A 17,823-nucleotide genomic window follows, 5' to 3' on the forward strand; every position below is an offset into this window, starting at 1 on the left:
GTATTGATGGAATTATTTTGTATAATAGGAAGTAAATGATAAAAGGTGGATTGTTTAAGTTTTAATATAGGGACATGTATAATTTACTTGTGTTTCAAGAAATTGATAGTGACAGAATATTCTTAAAATTTGGTAATCCATTAGAGTCATAAATGAGTCTGAGTCTGAATGATTTTTGATCATTTCTTTAATTTCATTAACAGGATTATGGACAGCATTAGCTCTTCGAACGTAATTGAATTTTCAAGATTACCTAATAAGTTAATCAAATTTTGGCAATCTAGATTAATTTGAGAAATTACGCCTTCAAAAGAAAATATAGATATGTATTATTTATTTCATTTTTAATGTACAAAAATTATATTTTCCTTGCAGTAATGCAGTATTTGTTCCTTGCAGTAATGTTAGGTTTGGTAAAAATACATGACGTTATCTTGTTCCAAAAATATCTTATTCTCCTATTTTGTAATTAATTACTCTACAGTACAGAAGAAAGAGTTGAAATTATCAAAATATTTAATGATTTAAAGAAGATATGAAAATAGGGAAGTGGATGTTTTAGAAAGTTTAAATCAAGTGGTAGCAGGCGCAAGGAAGAAATATCCATCTGGATTGATAAACATATTGTTGACTTCTCTAGACAGTAGACTAGTAAAGAAAATACTTTTTAAAATTAAACCCTATGCAGTTCAGAATTTTTAGACCCGTTTAGACTATTTTACTATTATTTTTATATTAATTAACACTACTTTAAACTAAATTTATAATTTAATGTTTTCTTGTGTGATGATAACCCAATTATATTCCATATCTTGTGTCTGTTCATATTGTTGATTAAATAGCAGCTTTCAATTTGAACATTCAATTCACAATTTCTGTAGGAAAGAATCCTATAAGGCCCATTTTACATCTGAATCAATTTCCTACACTACCAAGGGTTTTTATATAAAATGCTACATGTAATGGTTTTTATTTTAAGTAAACTATATCATCAGTCATCATTTACAATTTTATTTTTTAAATTCCTAATATTAGGATATTTATATAAAATGTAGCTAGTAATATTTATACTAGTTATATTTTATTTATATAAAATAGGACTAGTAATAAATTAAACTTTAGTAACATATTATCAATAAAATGTTAATAAATTCTTATATACAATTTTGTTAATAGATACATATAATAGAATTTTAATAATATTAATATATAATGGAATTTTTGTTAGTATTACAGAACAATATCACATATTCAAACTCATTTCTGGTGCATTCTTATAATATTTTGCCACACAATAAGGAACACACAACAAATCATGGTTTCTAAGTTAAAAGCAGATACTTAAAAGTAAATTTTAGTAAGGATACTTGGCAAGTTGGAGAGTTTATAACTCTAGTTGTAAGATTTTAAGATGAATAAGCCATATAATAATTATGATTTTTAATATAAAAGTGGGTTGAAAATTAAAACTTTTAACACATTAATAAACCTACAAAATGTATTCCCGTCTTTAAGTCTAAAGTCTTAAAGTATTTAAGTCTTTCAATTACATTTTGTGTCTAGGACTACATGACGTAAAGAAACTAAGGCCCTTATGAGACAATGCTGCCATTTATATTTCAAATCAATAATATTAGATTTAAGAGAAGAATACTACAGAACAATGGTCAAAGTTTTAGTTATTAGAAAACTTAATTAAATTATTAATACATCTTGAATAGCATCACAACACCAGAGATCCAAGACTAATCCAGAGATCCACTGAGGGACTTAGTGATACTTAAAGATAGTATGACCAAGAAGTTCTCAAACCACTTCTACTAGCCTTAGAACATTGAAGGCCTAGAATAAGCTGCAAACCATAGGCGAGATTGTTTGAGTTCACTATCTCTCAGAGAATGATGTCAAATCGACTTTCCAATTTTTCATTCAATATATAATTTTCTAAATGCACTACATATTTTTTTAATGTGTTGTATTGTGTAACAGGTAAAAAATGTACTCTTCGTTTACTAAAAAGCTTCGTTTATTTGCTGACTAATAATGTATACTTTGAGAGTAATCAACTAATTTTTCAGAATAAAAAGATTCTTGAAAAAAAAGCAACTTGGCAACGTAGAATACCTCTATGTTTACAATGCACATATCCGATGTTGCCACTTTGTGTTGTTTTCTAGATATTTTCATATCTGTGAAGCTAGCGCCCGATCGATATCCAGCGACCAATTATAGAACGCAGCATATGACGTTTGCCAGCAACCTATTTATAGTCCGCGCCCCGTATCTCCTGAAATTCCCAATTTTAGGAGATACGGAAAAGGAATTTAAAAGAAATTTTAGAGTGGTTATAAACTTCTACAAACTAAAGTTTTTTGGTAAAAATTACTTAAAAAGTCGAATGTTAATGAAATGAAAAAGGCTTCCAAAGGATTTGAATTAATCTTTTTTCTATAATAAATGTCTAAACGCATTTGAGATGGTTGCAAACCTCTACAAACAAAAGTTTTTTGGTAAGAAATTATTGAATTGTTAGATGTTAAAAAATATAAAGGGCTATGTAACTCCTAACGGCTATAAGGAAAAGTTTTATCCATATCCTTTGGCGGTTATAGCCGTTTATAACATACTAACTCAATAATTTTTACACAAAAAACTTTCGTTTTACAACCATCTCAAATCCGTTTAGATATTTATTATATATTACAGAAAAAAGTTTAATTCAAATCTTTTGGAAGTTAACTTTTTAAGTAATTTTTACAAAAAAAACTCAATTTGTCGCGGTTTATACCCAATATAAGCCGATTTAGTTATCCATTGTTAATAGCTAGACAAAAAATTATTACAGCTCCTTTGGAATTCCAGGAGATACAGGCATTATATTGATTAAATAATAATGACGACTATAAATATGTCGCTGGCAAACAAAATATGCTGCGTTCTCGATTTTGGTCGCTGGATATCGACCAGTCACTACCTTCATTTTTGCACACATTAATTTTGCATCATTTCAGGTTTAAATAAGTAAAAATTTGCTAGATTATAATAAAATACTTATTTACACATTTTTATTAATATTTCGGTATCCAATACCAATACTTAATAGATACTTCACAAATTTGTCGTCTTTTATATTATTATAACCTAGAATAATGACACCATTGATACCTAACTCGCCTGTGACAGGAAAGATTTAAATTTTCTTTTTTCCAATATACCTACATAATATGTGACCCACTTCAGACTTCTTAATCATTTTTTAGCAAAAAGGGAGTTTTTAGTTTTAATATTAATTTTAAAAATACACTGAAATCACTCAAAATATCCTTTTAATACTTATACTGTATGAAAGGTGCACCATTCAAAAGTAAACAACGAGCCCAGTTGCCAAATACCTTTATCGCCAGAATATTTCTAGGGAAAATCTACAGCGTTGCCGCTATGTGTGGAAATTTGTTGATTTAAAGAATCCAAATTAAAAATATTAATTATTATTAGTGTTTAGTGTAAATATAGTACAATATAGTTTTGGTTATTAAACGAGTTTCACTCTTTCTTTTGCTTTATAATAAAGAATGCAACTCAGTTTCTGCTAATTATAATTATTTATTATATCACTTTATTTTCTTCTGTTAAAATTGAATAATCACTGGCAACACGGAATACTAAATATGTTTATCAACAAATATCCCCTCTGCCCCCTGTGTAGATGTGCTTAATCCAAAGCAGTCAATGTTTATTCTAGTTTATTCCATGTTCTAAGCTACTAGCCTATCAATTATTATGATATTAATGATAGATCCTGTCTAATCAATCAAATGATATCATACAGTGGCAGACAAAAGTTTTTTTGAAACAATTTATTTAACCACAATAATACAATGTATAACGAGTTTTAACAATTTCTCCAATCAGTGTTTGAAAACACTGGCCCCGAGAATAACAAAACAGTAATTAATTATCTATAGTAAACAAATGTTGCAATGTTGCTTATAATTTTTTATACATAAATTAATTAACATTTTTTAAATCTTTTAATTTTTTAACGAAAAATCTATAGTTATTTATATCTTTTATACAATGAGGTAAACTATTAAATGTTTTAATTGCATCTGTAATTGGATTTCTTAAACCTATGTTAGTTCTTGTAGAAACTTGATAAACATTATTTAGTGATCTTGTTTGATGATTATGTACATTATGGTAAAACATAATATTTATGTTACTTTTTTGTCTGTTGTTTATAATTTTATATACAAGTTTACATTGTTCTATCTCCAATATCACTTTTAATTTGTTTAAACTTAAATTTGAATAAATTGTATTAGAACTTGTAAGCCAATCAAAATGAAACAAAATTTTCAAAATTTTATTTTGCAAAATTTGAGCCTTATTAAAATTAACTTCACCGCACTGGCAAGAGGTACCTAAAATGTGTGAGAAAGAAGGCATTATAAATTTGAAATTTACTTTTTTCAGACAAATAATCTCTACTCCTATATAAGGCAGATAGCATTGGAACTGTTTTATCAAAAATTTTGTTTAAGTGTAGTGACCAATTTAAATTTTCATCTATTTGCAAATAAGTATATAAATTTTTTAAATATTTTTTTTGGACACAACTTTATTAGCAATATATTTTTTTTACTAAAACTACATGTAAAAAGGAATTATATTTTATTCAATAAATCAAAAAAAAAAAAAGTTCTCAAAAAAATTAAAATAGAAAATTAATTGGACAAAAGTATGAAAATTTATAAAAAAAGTGCAAAAGATATACTTTGTGGCATATCCCTTGACAGTCAATATTGCTTAATATCTTCTAGGTAGAGAATCGATGAGGTTCTGGTATATTTCTCTAGAAATCTTCCATTTTTCCTGTTTGGTTTCCCAAAGTTCATACTTGTTTGCTATATTTTTTTCATATTTCCCTTTCTAAATGGTCCCAAAGGTTCCAAAAACATCCACACTATTTTCAGCAAAATTTTTTTTACTAATTTAGAGTACATTGTCCTCTTGCAATGTACAGTGTAAGGGCATTTCTTCCTCCACATAGGATATCATTACATTTTTAAGAATATCCCTATAAAAAAAATGATCCATTTTTTCATCTATTTTCAATATAGGGCCAGTACCAAATGGGGAAAAGCATTCCCACACCATGTTGAAGCTTTGTATTAACTGTTGAAGTTTGATATTTACCATCGATTCCTTCCCACTGGTCTTCTTACATTTTTTTTCCCTTAGATCTAGAGAGGTTAAGCCCACTTTTGCCACTAAAAGGCACCGTTTTTCTGTTTCCAAGTAATATGCTGTTGGGGAAATTTTATCTGGGTCTTACAATTTTTTTGAAAATGAGTGGTTTCTCTACAGAAACTCTACCCATAAGCCCAGCTGCATACAGGCGCCTCCGTACAGTTCTATTACTCACATTAACACTGAACATTTCCCTTACTTCTTTGTTAATCTCATGTGTACACTGTGTCCCATTTTGGGTGAGACTGAAGGGTATTTCTGTAATTTTTTAAGATAGGGCTTTGCGGTTTGCGCGACCCTGTATCACTTTTTTGTAAAACTTTTAAAGCCACAAACAGAAATATTCTAACTACTTTTGTTCCTGAAATACAGGGTGAAAACGAAAATGTTCACTTTTGGAGATGTTATTATTTCTCAGGCCCTGTATAAGATAGAATAAAAATGAAAACTGCTTATAATAGATATTTTTACATAAAAGTCAGTGGCGTATTTAATTTTTTTTCCCAATGCACTGTTTTTAAGATTGGGCACAAACTTGGTATTTTTTAAATGGAACACCCTGTGTATTTTAACATCAAATTTTTGCATTTTTTTTTCTGAATACATTGATGTATCACAACCTAATCTTTGATAAATTTTAGCTCAAAGAATTAGAAAAATCCATATTTATTTTTGTTTTTAATAGTAGGCCATGAATTCTTACACACATGCATTTAATTATTACTTTTTAAAACGCCATGTGATTTAAACCTGTTTATTTAACTATATTTTAAACATTAACTTAAAATATTAATATAAACATAAAAATGTTAAAAACAAAAAAAATATATCGGACCAGGTTTAACATTAAAAACTAATTAGTAATTACAAGAATCAAATTAGAAATCTGTTTGTGGCTTTAAAAGTTTTACAAAAAAGTGATACAGGGTCGCGAAAACCACAAAGCTCTATCTTAAAAAATGACAGAGATACCCTGCAGTCTCATCCAAAATGAGACACAGTGTACATTCTCTTGTGCTCGCAACAGACAACCTTTTTATTGTTCTGTCAATATTAGGACTGATGTTTCTTGGGACAACTTATTTTCGGGAGTGTTTTTACATTGCCTACTAACCAATTTTTCCTTAAAATTTTTGACACTGTACCATCACTAATTCTCAAACTTCTTGCAATTATTTTTTGTTTGAGCACACCATGTTTTAGCTCTAAAATTTTTTTCTCAGACCATCAAAAAAATATTTGTTTTTCCCCATCATTTAGAAACTTTTGCATGCTACTAGCTAAAAATGTGCATTAGCCAATAAACTAAATATACACACAGAAAAATTCAAACTAAAAAAATGTCCATTCCTTCATCCATCCCAAAAAACAATAAACATGGTGATAAAAAAAGGAATGCACACAATGATTTATCTGCAAAAAAGTATGTACCATAAAATATTTGTACCTTTATTGGCTAGTACTTTAACAGTATGGAGAGATATTTGCATATTTGGTATTATGTTATTTATTATAAAACCAGAGTTTAGAAAATGGTGTCTAACTTACCTAATTTTGAATTACAACAGTCTTCTTTTATAAGTAGAGTAATTTATACAATAAATTATACAGATATAAATGTATACATAATATTCATGTAATTTACACTATTTTCAGTTTCAAATTTCATTTAACACAATTTCAAATATTTGTTCTTCTGTGCATAAGTGTTTATACCTTAATTAATATCATAAGATGTATCATAAGAAGTCTATTAAAAATTTGATTTATTTGCCTTCCTATTTCCTAGTATGGCAATGTTATGTTTTGCTTAAACTAACTAACTACTAACTTGGGCACTTTACATAAAAAAAATATTTTTAAAACAGTTGTAAGAGTGTAATTTAAAAAAAAAAAACATTCCTGTTTTTTTAAAGTAGAGCAACTGCCAAAGGTATATATCCACTTAAAGTTAGAGAGCTCTTTAGCCTGCTTTATCACATAATTTTCTTTTGTACAAAAAAGTGCTAAGATAAAGAAAAATGGAGATTGTGCACTTCAGTGTTTCAACAACCCTTTGAGGGTGATTTTGCCCTTATTTTATGTTTTTTGTTAAGCAGTTTTTTACAGATCGTTAAAATATCGAAAAAAAAGGTTATTTGTACATACCTGTAAGTCGTCAATCTTCCCCTGATTTTGGACATTTTCTTTATTTTCTTCTTGAAAAAATTTAGTCAACAAATTTAACCTTTCTCGTTCCCGTAGAATTTCTAAACGGTGCTCTTCCAAAAATTGCCTTATATCTCCAGACATTTCATTGCGGTTTGTCGTCCAATATTCGATTTACAAATCTGGCAAAATTCAAATCGGTTTTTAAAATTTTCAAAAGTTTATAAACACAAACCGTGGCTGTCACTGCGAATTTTGACAGAAGTAAACAGACCCATATGACAAGTTGTTTTTAACAGGTGGATGGGGTTAAGGTACGTTTTCTTTTCAGTGCCAAGAGCGAACGCGCGCGCTGACACGAGTTTATTATCAACAATAATTATATTACTTTAGGTACTTTCCATAACAACTTCAACACAACAAGTTTAAAAGATCACATCTAAAATCATTTCATAAAATCAATCATTACATAAAATCATTTCTAAAAAAAATTATAAGTTGATATGATCCATAATACGTTCCATATGATTAATCGCAATATTATAAGATGTTTTTGAATAAATTGTTTTTAGCCCAAAACAATCATACCACCAAGGCAATACTGGATTATCTGAGATATCTATCTGAGAGCTTTGAAATGGAATATACTATATTGAAGCCACGAATTTAAAAAATATACCTGGACTACTAATGCATATGGCCCCCATACCCAAATATGACCACTGTCTGGTGGCCGCCATTTTTATAGTGGTTGTGTCCTTTTGATGTTGGTCACCTTGAACATTTTCAGTGTTGCCAACAAAAAATATATTAAATAAAGGTATTGAAGTTGACGACGCTAACGTTTGACTAAACTAAACTAAAGCCGATTTTCAGCGTGGAATGGTTCTTCTGTCTGATTGGTTTTAACCAAAATAGGAGAAAACGTGACTTCACGGATCAGCTGTTTGGCGTTTGGTATTTACCAATTATTACCCGGGTTTGGACATGGGTTAAACTTTCGGTTATACAGTCCAGAACACGAACTTAATAAATATACCTGGACTGCTAATGCATATGACCACGATACCCAAAAATGACCACTGCTTTGTGGCCACCATTTTTAATAGTGATTGGGTCCTTTTGATGTTGGTGACTCTGAACATTTTTAGTGTTGCCAACCAAAAATATATTAAATAATGGTAATGAAGTTGACAACGCTGACGCTTGGCGTGTGAGTATAGCGGATTCAACTACATCTATACTTTAACATCTATTTTTGCATTCTGCATAGAATTTTAAGTATATTTTGTAAACCATGTCTTATAGCTAATCCTAACATTATAAATAAATTTCCAACTGTTTGGGTCATTTTAGCGTATTCAAACATGTTTTTTCATAGTTTTTTAACAAGTATATTTGATTGTTAATACCTTGTCACCATTGACACCTTGTCACCAGGCAAAATTTTCGGTATTGGGCACCAGGAAATCCACACTGGAGTACACAATTTCCCAAGAACTTAAACGTATGGGCAGGAATTGTGGGCACGTCAATTAAGGGTCCCTATTTTATTTAGGGCGCACTTACCTCTGAAAAATATTTAGAGAAAATATTTTGCTTCAAAATCAGATGATACTTAGTTTAATTGCACTTTATCCAAATGGTGAAAACCTATTTATCCGGCAGATTCGATATGGTTCCAACAGGATGGCGCCCTATCCACACTATTCGCGATTACCTTACGAACATTTTCCCAAATAGATGGATTCGAAAGGGGAGTTTTATTGAATGACCGGCAAGGTCGCCAGATTTAAACCCATTGGATTTTTATCTATGGGATTATCTAAAATCCAAAGTTTATTTTGATATACCTGAAAGTTTAGAAGAATTAAAAAATAAAAGTAGAGCGGAAATACAATAAATCCGGCCTTAAACAATAAGTAAAGTATTACAAGAATTTAAATATCGCCTTGGTTACTGTCGGGAAGTTATTGGTCAACAATTTGAACATTTATTTTAATTTTTTTGTTTTGTTTTTTTTTATAAACTTTTAGTTTTAGAAAATTTTAGTGGGATGGTGAAACAGGAACCTATTTATTTTCAAAAAGAAAATTCAAAAGAAAAAAGAGGGAATTTCAAATTCAAAATTCAAGGAAACCAGCACAACATTCGTATCCAGGTCCAAGTGGACATAAAATTACTGAAAAAAAAACTGCGTGTATAAAAATTTTAAGTGCCATAATTGTGGTGTAAAGGAATATTTAGCGCCCCAGTGTGAACGAAATCGCAACCATTTTATGCAGGAAAATAATGAGTGGTCGGAAAACTCCGACAACGGGGAGTCTATATTTAATATTAGGCAATTGGATGTAAATAATATTCAGGATTCAGGTAACATTAAACCATTTTATATTAAACTCCATGCTGAAAAAAATTCCACTTAATTTTGAAATTGATTCAGGTTTTGCGCATTCTGCAATTTCAGAAAAAATATACTTACATGTATTTAAAACATTTTAAAAATTACAATTTATATAAGAATGATTTGTCTCTTACAGATTATGTAGGTATAACATTTAAACCCCTGGCTTTTTTGCTTTTAAATATTATTTATGAAATAAAAATCATTCCTTAAAAACTTATGTAATTAAAAATGGAGGACCTCCACTAATTGGCAGAAATGCTTCATCTATGTTAAATTTAGGATTTTGTAAACAAAATAAACAAATTAATTATTCTGTAAATAATATAGAAAATAATAGTATGTACGCAATGAAATTAGGGGGAACAGGTTTTTCTACCCAGCTTTCAAATTTAATAGAAAAATATAAGATATTTTTGACTCAAAATTGGGTACATTTAATAAATTTGAAGTAAATTTAAAACTTAAGGAAGCAGTTACACCAACATTTTGAAAGCTATACCAGTACCTTTTGCATTAAAACCAAAAATTGAAAATGAAAACTTGAACGACTTGTTCAAATTGGAGTTTTGGAAAAAACTGAATTTTCAAACTGGGCGACTCCTATTGTGCCTCTCTTAAAACCTAATGGAAATTACGCATTTGCGGTAATTTTAAAATTACTTTAAACCCTCATCTTACAACTGTTCAATTTCCAAATTTCCATTACCTCCTAATGAGTATTTGTATACACAGTTACAGGGTGGTCAGAAGTTTTCAAAGATAGATTTATCTGAAGCTTATCAACAAATAAAACTTTCTCAACCATCTAGAAAACTTAACGTAACGATTTCGACACATAAAGGTTTATTCTCTAATTTTTCAAAAAGTCGTGGAACAAATTTTTTCAATACCGGAAGTTGCGTGTTTTATTGATGATATTCTGGTTATGGGAAAGGATGATCTAGAACATTTGGAGCGCCTGGAACAAGTTTTTCATCGACTCCAAGAATGTGGGTTAAAAGTCAAAAAAGAAAAATGTTCCTTATTTCAAAATTCGGTTCATACTATAGATAAAATAGGTTTGCATACATCTAAAGAAAGAGTAACGGCAGTAACAGAATGTCGAACACCCAAAAATGTAACTGAATTTAAATCCTTTTTGGGATGATAAATTTTAATTGCAAATTTTAAAAAAATGCATCGGGCATTATGAAACCTTTGTATAATCTTCTAAAGAAGGATACAAAATGGCATTGGACGGATGCCTGTAAAAAAAGTTTTCAAGAAGCAAAAAAATTATTGATTTCATTTAGGGTACTAGTTCATTTTGATCCATCGAGAAAAATTAAATTAACTGTAGATGCATCTCAATTTGCTTTAGGCGCTACATTAAGCCATATTTTTGATAAAAATGTCTAAAAACCAATAGCATTTGCTTCGCGACTACTAAATAAAGCAGAAATTTCTTATTCCCAAATTGAAAAAGAAGCGGCTGCAATTATTTTTGGCGTAAAAAAATTTTTTAAGGCGATAAAATATGGATAAAAGATTTTCGCAGTGGCAAATTTCCATGGTGCCCAGGAAATATTTTTGAAGTGCTTGGTAGAAAAATCTACATAATAAAAACAGATTGTGGAATGACATGGAAACGTCATACAGATCAACTTAAAAATAATTTCTCAATAAATAAAAATCAAAATGTAATTTCATTATTCCACGCTCTGAATTAAATTTAGAAAATAGTTACGTAAACAATAATAGTAAAGTAGTACCTGGTGTAAGTGATGGAAATACAGTTGAAAAATAGATAGTAACAGGGTGTTAAGGCGTCGCAGTAAGTTACAACCACCTGATAGATTAGTGCTTTAAATAATTAATTTGGATTAAATTGTAGAATTAAGGGTAAGGGTGTAATGTATGAATATACATTCGTTTTTCATTAATAATTGTTAAAATTCCAATAGGTTTTTCTATAAATTCTTGATGCTTTGGCCCTGTCTCACACCTGTGTATGTAGGAATTGTGACCAATTATTATAAAATGAACTTACTCAGATCAGTAGTCATTTTATTTAAATTATTCCCAAATTCATATTAATTTGTAGAATATCTCAAGATATTACAAAACTGTTCCAAAAATGGTTATTTATAAAAAAATTAATCGCAAATTTCTTAATAAATATCGAGGTTAGGTATAGGATATAGTATACAAAATGTACTTAAAATTTTATACAGAATTAAAAAATAAATTAAAAAATGGGTGTTTCTATTTAAAAAAAATTAAGTTGATCGTAGCTCATTTTTGATCGACCCTGTATACATGAATGCATCATCAAAAAAATCGCTTGTAATCATGGCCTATTAATGTGGAAACTCTGTTTATAGAAGGAAAGTAGAAGTAGTAAAGTAAAAATAGAAAGAAAATTAAACTGTTACTATATTTGTTAAGTAAACACAAGCAAAAATTGAAATAAAGATCATCATTTTCATGGTATTAGGATTTATAAGATTCAAATTTATCTGAATAATAAAACAAATATTTTAATGTGCATGCATCTATCCCAAGTTAATTGAAACTTTGTCTCATTTAAGGTGAGGATTACTTTCTTTCATAAATTTTAACGAAATTCTTAAAGAAGTACAAGAAAAATCACAGACCTAACGCAACTATCTTAAATTCTTAACTAAATGTAATTTTTAATTTTGTATTTGTAAAAATAAACTCTCAAAAACACTAATTATTTTGTTTCCATACAATTGGCACAACTGAAATTTGTCAGAGTTACCAACATCGAAGAACACAATCACGCAAAATGGCAGCTCCCTAGTAGTGGTCATTTACTTTACATTGAATTGGCAGTCCAAGTATATTTATTAAGTTCATGGTTGAAGCCATTTTTCGTTTTGGCGTTTTAAAGGCCTTCAGCTGCATATCCCATGGGATTCTTATTAGCATAGTGACACACTATAGGGTGTGTCCTTAAAGAATATTACTTTCCGAAATATATCTTATTGGATAATTGGTGATAATGATGATGATCTTGTTGATGCAAAGAACTTTTTGGAGTTAAGTTCTATCTCAATATCACCAAATAACTCATGGTTTGTAACATCCCTCTATTCTAGGATCACTTCTTTTCATAATTTATGTTAATGATATTGAAAGGTAGCAGAAGTAAACATTTAAACTGCTTGGAGTGCGTTATGACGTGAATAGCATTAGACAACAAAAATTTAAGCGATAACTTAAAGATCAAAACTTTTAAATTCTAAGTAAGGCATGAAATAAAACAATATTAAAATAGGTTTATTTAATAATCAAGATAAATCAGTACCAAGGTAATACAAATTAATTCATAATTAAAAGGTTTGGTCATATTTCTTTGTTCAAAACAATTACATTTAAAATATATATTATATTAAAATCGAGTTAGAAAAAATATATTAGCAAGTCTTATACAGTGCTCTCATTTCAAAATAAACCACCCTTAATAATTTGATATTTGACAAAGTTCTGTCAATTACCTTCTTAAAAAAAAACACGTCAATTTAGATATACAGGGGGACGTTTAATTTTATAATTGACAAAGTTCTGTCATTCACCTCCTCACTGATATGTCAAATGGGAATCCCTAAATTGTAAGCAGCATTTTATGTCTATTTAGCAGTGCCAAAAAAATTAAATTGGTTGACATACCAGCGATGATAGTGAGCTAAAATGTCTGGGAATAATGAACGTTTTATTGCCGTCATACTTTGGTATGTCAAATATCTATCCTATAGGATGATACAATATTTTAAAAGGCATACAATTTCCTACCTAACGAAACCGAAGCGAATATTAAGTATAAGCGAATAGTAAGCAAAAATGTGTGGTAATAAAAGACCTTTAATCAACTTAAACTTTAAAAGGACATATCAAAGTGAGGTTAGCTGGAAGTGAGGAGGTGCGTGACCGAACTTTGTTAAATATAAAATTAAACGTCCGCCTGTGTATTTAAATTCACGTGTTTTTTTTAAGAAGGTGTTAAGGGTGGTTCGTTTTGAAAATTTAATTAAAGCGGATAATTTTAATATACTTACAAATAAATAATGGAAACTTAATAACTTTTATGATCACAGTATGTTATTTACCCAGCAACGAGTTCTTTGCACTACCTGCCTTCTTTCAATCATCAGAATCTTTAATGCAGGTTTAAATTGAATATTGAAGAACACTGATAGATGAAAGGGGCGTCGTGTATGTATGTACATAGGTTGCCTGATAGACTCACCGCGCCATACCGAGATTTTCCAGAGGTCAGTCTTTGAAATTCTAATGAGGCTTTCTGGTAAGAGAATTTGTTGTTGCTGGACAAACTGTTGCCAAGATAATTGAACATAGCGTGGGTGCCAGACTCTCACGGATGACGTAATCTAGGGTTTCTACCTACTCCTAATACAAAACTTCAACATACGTGTTCTCAAATTATATTGAAGACTCTGGCTAGCACAAAACAGAAAACTATTGGCTATAGTTTATATATAAAATTGGCTGTTTGAATTTCTATCCAATCCCTATATCATTTCAGTTCCAATTGTTGAAAAAATAAATTAAAATGCATATAAATAAACGGTTTACGAATCACAGTGTTACAAATGAAAGGCAGTTAAATATGCTTCATTACAAGAAAGGTTGTTTTATATCCTGCTGTCTAGCAGCTACTTTAGTGACAGTTATATATTTGGCTGAGTCGATTGTGTGTTCAGCCCTGCAGGTTTTTTTACCACTTCACCTAGAACCTTTATACACTAGCACTACTATAATTAATATATTATAGCTTGTAGCTCCCCATATATTAATTAAAAACTTATTTGAGAATTTTGATGCAGTTTTTTCCTTACTATATAAGAAAATATAAGTGGTTCGTTACCAGAGTAACGAATCACAGACGAAAGTAGTATCCTTTCATTTTTATTCACACTTCTTCAGTTTTTTCAGTTTAAATTTGTCATAATTTTTCCACAGATTTTCTTTAGTCCTATTCCACTATATTTATATTTTCGTCTTTAATTTAGTCAACGACTCATTTATCAAACTTTGAATGATTTTTTTCTTCGAATTCTTATTTTTGGTTGTCTCATAATCAACTCAATAGGAATAAAAATCCAATAATATGAAGTTCAAAAAGCCTCAATATTCTATGACTCTCTCAGAAATGTTATTTACTCTATATAACTCTCTTCGCGATGAATTATTTGTAATAATCCATAGCAATTACACAAGTTTGGATTAAATTTAGAATCAGAAAATATTCTACTCGCATTTCTTCTTCAGTATATTTTGCCCAACCTAACGATCTTTCGAAGTACTTATCATTATTGATAATTTGGGATGTCCTGTTTAGTAATATATTTTATTTTTATTTTATAATTACATAATATGTCAAAACCATCAGGCCAATCTTTTTTTGCTGTGTCATATGTGTCATATAATGTGCCGTTTAAATAGAAAATTGTTCTATTAAAGGCTCTTTTTCCTAATTTTTTGGCATTTTTAGTATTCTATGCACCACGTGATAATCTGATAACTTTCCGTCACAGCAGACCTTTTGTTAGCCATCGTAAACTTGTAGAATGTAATAATGTAATGTAATGTAAGAATGTAATAATGTTAATGTAATGTAATGTAGAATTCTACATATATAAGTTCATTTTTTATGCTTTTTGATTTCTACAGGATAGTTCTACAGTATGGTTAGAAAACTTTAAAAAAAAAAAAACTTATTAAAAACTTGAAAAATGACAGGATCTTTATAGAATACACAACTAAAATATTTTGATAGTTTCAGAATCTTTTCTTAAACCAGAAGTAGATTTCAACTTTAAACGGAACACCCCATATATTATTACATTTTTTGATTCTTTGTGAAAATATATTAGAGGATTTAATGTATGCCTAAATCAAATGGTTTTTGACATAGTTTAAATTTTACTTCAAAAATGAGGTAAGGACCAGTGTGGAATATTTATGGGTTGTTAGTGAGGACCAGTTTACCAAATCTTAAGAAAAACTAGGAGGATAAATTCTTAAGTTATTGTACTTCAAAACATGATATATAGTCGCTGTGTAGTATTGTAAGTTAAAAAAAGAAATACCAGACACAAACTTTAAGGGTACCATTATGCAAATTAAATCAAGTTTTTTTAATAAAACCTGAAGTGCAATACTTCGATTAGTTTCAACCAATGGCAAAAAAGGTTTGGTAGTCACATGACTATAAAAATCTTTTTTTTTTGAATACATTGCCACAAAAGGCCAAACCCTACGAAACTACGAAAGTGTCTGTGAATATTTTCCTTAAACTTCTTCAAGTTCTAATATTCCAGAAGGACGTGGTTTGGGAGTTGATTGAGTTTCTCCATAAAAAGGAGTCCTAATGTTCGAGCCGTCTGCAGATGCACTCGATATTTATGAATCGCATCTGCCTGTCGAGTAAATCTTGTACATATTTTACCGCTAGTAATACCAGGTGGAATGATATGAGTTAGTACAGACGAGCATTTACCGTAATAGTATCGATTAAATAGAATCAGGTCCGCCGCCTTCCTTCTATGCGCCAAACTGTTCAAGCTTTTAATAAGTTTTGAATCGCCTTTAAGATGTATGGCTCTCTTCTGGATGGAATTAGGCAGCTTCAAAATGTGTTTGGGTGCAGAGCCCCATATGTGAGAGTAATACTCAAGAGATGGACGAATATAAGTCTTGCGCTGTATACAGCCTTTTAGTTTTAAAGAGAGCCCCAAGTTTTTGAGAAGCCGCTAAATATTCCCCATACATAATCGTGCCAAAACATATTACTTCCGGCGGCAGAGGCAGCCTTCTTTGTAAATACAACAGTCAGCCTTAAACTCAAACTGCATTAAATTCAATCAGGTTGCACTCACCCTACTCCAAAATGATGTTAAGGTGCGCATTAATACTTATCGGCTGAAGTCATCTGGTTGGGCGACTTAAAGGAAGACATTATTGCACTGTCATCAGCAAAGCTATAAATTGGATTAGATGTTTTGTAGAGAAGATCGTTGATATATAATAGAAAGAGGGTAGAAGATCAGATATATCCCTGAGGGACATCAGTATTAATTTGAAACTTCTGCGAGGTGTTCTATTAACGACAACCTGGATGCATCGGTTCTTGAAAAAACTTCCAAGCCATGCAGCGAGAGTTGGTGACAAACAATAAGAATACAGTTTTTTTTAGGAGGTTTTCATACCAGACTTTATCGAATGCCTCTGAAATATCTAAAGCTATTGCCTGAAATTCACCATGTTTCTCGATAGCTTCGGTTCAAATATGCGTAATATATGATAATAGATTGCCACTAGATCTGTGTTTCTAAAAAGCATACGGACATGTTTTGCCTTGAGGGTCTACGGTACAGTTTCATGCAAACATCTGACCCAGCAAGCCTACCTACGGTCTTGCAATCGGACCATCTTCCGTAATTAATGGTGGAATTTTTGACCTAAATGAAACTTTGGCCAACTGCTTTTGCCACAGACCAGAAATCTTTTTCCAGGTTGACACAATTTGCAGGGCTTGTCTTTTGGCGCATATGCGATAAACAGCATTTTTGTTGTGGACTGCCTATGTGCAACTTTTATCGAACCACTGTTTGCTGTCTGAAGAGCTTTTCACGGTGTTCAGAGTATAAGACTCCATAACCTTCAAAATTATCTCTGAAATTACGCTCGCACTCGCTGAAGGCTCATTGCTCCTAAAGCAGTCACATATTGAAAATAAATTCATAAATATTCCCACCTCTCAGTTGAAATCATTGTTCCCACAGTATTTTCTTTAGGGTTTAGGTTTACACCTACACTTATCTGAAAGAACGTATTTTTTTGGGTATTAATATGTACTAATAATGGAATAATAAAATTTAAGATGTGTTATAGATAGAAATACCTTTGGTATCCTATAAAATATGTCAAATGCGAAAATCCAAATAACTCAAAAACCGTTAAAGGTAATCAAAACTACGTTTAATATG

The 17,823-nt window shown here is 30.2% G+C and overlaps 1 protein-coding gene across 2 annotated transcripts in view; it reads right to left on the reverse strand.

Moving 5' to 3' along the window:
* LOC126736080 (uncharacterized) overlaps positions 1–7,674 on the reverse strand; it is a 122,205-nt gene extending 114,531 nt beyond the window's left edge. For both annotated transcript variants that reach the window (XM_050440289.1, XM_050440288.1), the window contains exon 1: positions 7,402–7,674. In XM_050440289.1, coding sequence (XP_050296246.1) covers positions 7,402–7,545 — 144 coding nt within the window. In that variant the 5' untranslated portion in view covers positions 7,546–7,674. The remainder of the gene's footprint in view (positions 1–7,401) is intronic.
* Positions 7,675–17,823: the final 10,149 nt, after the last annotated feature.

The sequence above is a fragment of the Anthonomus grandis genome, chromosome 5 (assembly GCF_022605725.1).
Source record: "Anthonomus grandis grandis chromosome 5, icAntGran1.3, whole genome shotgun sequence".
NCBI classification, from domain to species: Eukaryota; Metazoa; Arthropoda; class Insecta; order Coleoptera; family Curculionidae; genus Anthonomus; species Anthonomus grandis.